The sequence below is a fragment of the Borostomias antarcticus genome, assembly GCF_949987555.1.
Source record: "Borostomias antarcticus genome assembly, chromosome: 12".
Lineage (NCBI taxonomy): Eukaryota > Metazoa > Chordata > Actinopteri > Stomiiformes > Stomiidae > Borostomias > Borostomias antarcticus.
This window is the reverse complement of record NC_140245.1, coordinates 12,609,881-12,612,380: the sequence shown is the minus strand read 5'-3', so window position 1 is coordinate 12,612,380 and position 2,500 is coordinate 12,609,881. Positions and strand designations below refer to the sequence as shown.

Here is a 2,500-nt window from a genome sequence, read left to right as displayed (position 1 = left end):
TGTGCGTGTGTGTGCGTGCGTGTGTGTGTGTGTGCTTGTGTGTGAGTGTGTGTCTAGTAGACGCAGAGGTCAGTGTGTGTGTGTGTGTGTGTGTGTGTGTGTGTGTGTGTGTCTAGTAGACGCAGAAGTCAGTGTGTGTGTGTGTGTGTGTGTGTGTCTAGTAGACGCAGAGGTCAGGGAACTTCATCTCGTAGACGGGGATGGAGCGGGTGGGTGTCGGGCCCTGGGAGCCGGACGGGCTGGGAGGAGGCCGGATGGTGATCTCAAAGATCTGGTCCAGCTTGCTCTGCAGCAGCGAGGCCTGCGGACACCACCACCATCTTCATCATCATCATCATCACCATAACCATCACCATCAGCATCACCATCACCATCACCATCACCATCACCATCACCATCACCATCACCATCACCATCATCATCATCATCACCATCACCATCAGCATCATCATCATCATCACCATCACCATCACCATCAGCATCACCGTCACCATCACCATCACCATCACCACCGCCATCATCATCATCATCACCATCACCATCACCATCACCATCACCATCACCACCATCATCATCATCATCACCATCACCACCACCACCGCCATCATCATCATCATCACCATAACCATCACCACCGCCATCATCATCATCATCATCATCACCATCACCACCACCACCGCCGCCATCATCATCATAATCATCATCATCATCATCATCACCATAACCATCACCACTGCCATCATCATCATCATCATCATGATCAACATCATCATCAACATCATCACCATCATCATCATCATCATATTGAACATAATAGTGAAGGGTCAGCTAGTGGTCAGGGGTTTCACTATGTGGACTCACCCTGGCTCCACAGTGGGCTGCAATCTCCTCAAAGGGGGCAGTCTGGAACCTCTCCACCACCTGCCTCCTCCTCTCTCTCTCCTGCTCCTCCACACCCACACTGTCCACTGACGGAGGGAGGAAGAGAGAGAGAGGGAGAGAGAGAGAGAGAGAGAGAGAGGGAGACAGAGAGAGAGATAGAGAGGGAGAGAGAGAGAGAGAGAGAGCGGTGAGTGTCCAGTGACCCCGCAGAGCAGTCTATCATGAATAGACAGAGTGGGAGGGAGAGACAGAGTGGGAGGGAGAGAGTGGGAGGGAGAGACAGAGTGGGAGGGAGAGATAGTGGGAGGGAGAGACAGAGTGGGAGAGAGAGAGAGTGGGAGATAGAGACAGAGTGGGAGGGAGAGAGAGTGGGAGGGAGAGTGTGTGAATCTCACCGATGGCATTCTTCAGTGTCTGAAAGGTGATCTGCTCCGCAGGAGTTCTCTGTGGAGATAGAGACACTACTGTAGTATTACGCATACAAACACACACACACAAACACACATGCAAACTCACAAACTAACGCACCCACACACACAAACACACAAACTCACAAATACAGTCACTCACAAACATATGCACTCACACACACACACCTCTAAGCAGAGTATCATTGAGTTCAGGTGGCTGTAGAGGCCGATCCTTGATCCACAGTCTCAGTTGTTATGGGGTGGTTTATGGATGGTGGTCAGGGTGGAGGTAGTTGGAGGGTCTCAGTTGTAATGGGGTGATTTGTGGATGGGTGTCAGGGTGGAGGTAGTTGGAGGGTCTCAGTTGTAATGGGGTGATTTGTGGATGGGTGTCAGGGTGGAGGTAGTTGGAGGGTCTCAGTTGTAATGGGGTGATTTGCGGATGGTGGTCAGGGTGGAGGTAGTTGGAGGGTCTCAGTTGTAATGGGGTGATTTGTGGATGGTGGTCAGGGTGGAGGTAGTTGGAGGAGCCGTTGTGGTGGAGGTGGTGGATGGGTGTCAGGGTGGAGGTAGTTGGAAGAGCCGTTGTGGTGGAGGTGGTGGATGGGTGTCAGGGTGGAGGTAGTTGGAGGGTCTCAGTTGTAATGGGGTGTTTTGTGGATGGTGGTCAGGGTGGAGGTGGTTGGAGGAGCCGTTGTGGTGGAGGTGGTGGATGGTGGTCAGGGTGGAGGTAGTTGGAGGGTCTCAGTTGTAATGGGGTGATTTGTGGATGGTGGTCAGGGTGGAGGTGGTTGGAGGAGCCGTTGTGGTGGAGGTGGTGGATGGGTGTCAGGGTGGAGGTAGTTGGAGGAGCCGTTGTGGTGGAGGTGGTGGATGGTGGTCAGGGTGGAGGTAGTTGGCGGGTCTCAGTTCTAATGGGGTGATTTGTGGATGGGTGTCAGGGTGGAGGTAGTTGGAGGGTCTCAGTTGTAATGGGGTGATTTGTGGATGGGTGTCAGGGTGGAGTTAGTTGGAGGAGCCGTTGTGGTGGAGGTGGTGGATGGTGGTCAGGGTGGAGGAAGTTGGAGGAGCCGTTGTGGTGGAGGTGGTGGATGGTGGTCAGGGTGGAGGTAGTTGGAGGAGCCGTTGTGGTGGAGGTGGTGGATGGCTCCTCTCTCTGTTGCATCTTTTCCTCTGTAGCACGGTGGAGACCTACAGACCTACAGACC

General features: G+C 53.4%; 1 protein-coding gene across 1 annotated transcript in view; it reads right to left on the bottom strand.

Moving 5' to 3' along the window:
- Positions 1-157: 157 nt before the first annotated feature.
- efr3ba (EFR3 homolog Ba) overlaps positions 158-2,500 on the bottom strand; it is a gene marked incomplete at its 3' end in the record, with an annotated part of 36,774 nt that continues 34,431 nt past the window's right edge. The window contains exons 18-20 of the mRNA XM_084446692.1: positions 1,278-1,326; positions 862-968; positions 158-301 (exon numbers count right to left, since the gene is read on the bottom strand). Of these exons, the coding sequence (XP_084302818.1) occupies positions 158-301; positions 862-968; positions 1,278-1,326 (300 nt within the window). The remainder of the gene's footprint in view (positions 302-861; positions 969-1,277; positions 1,327-2,500) is intronic.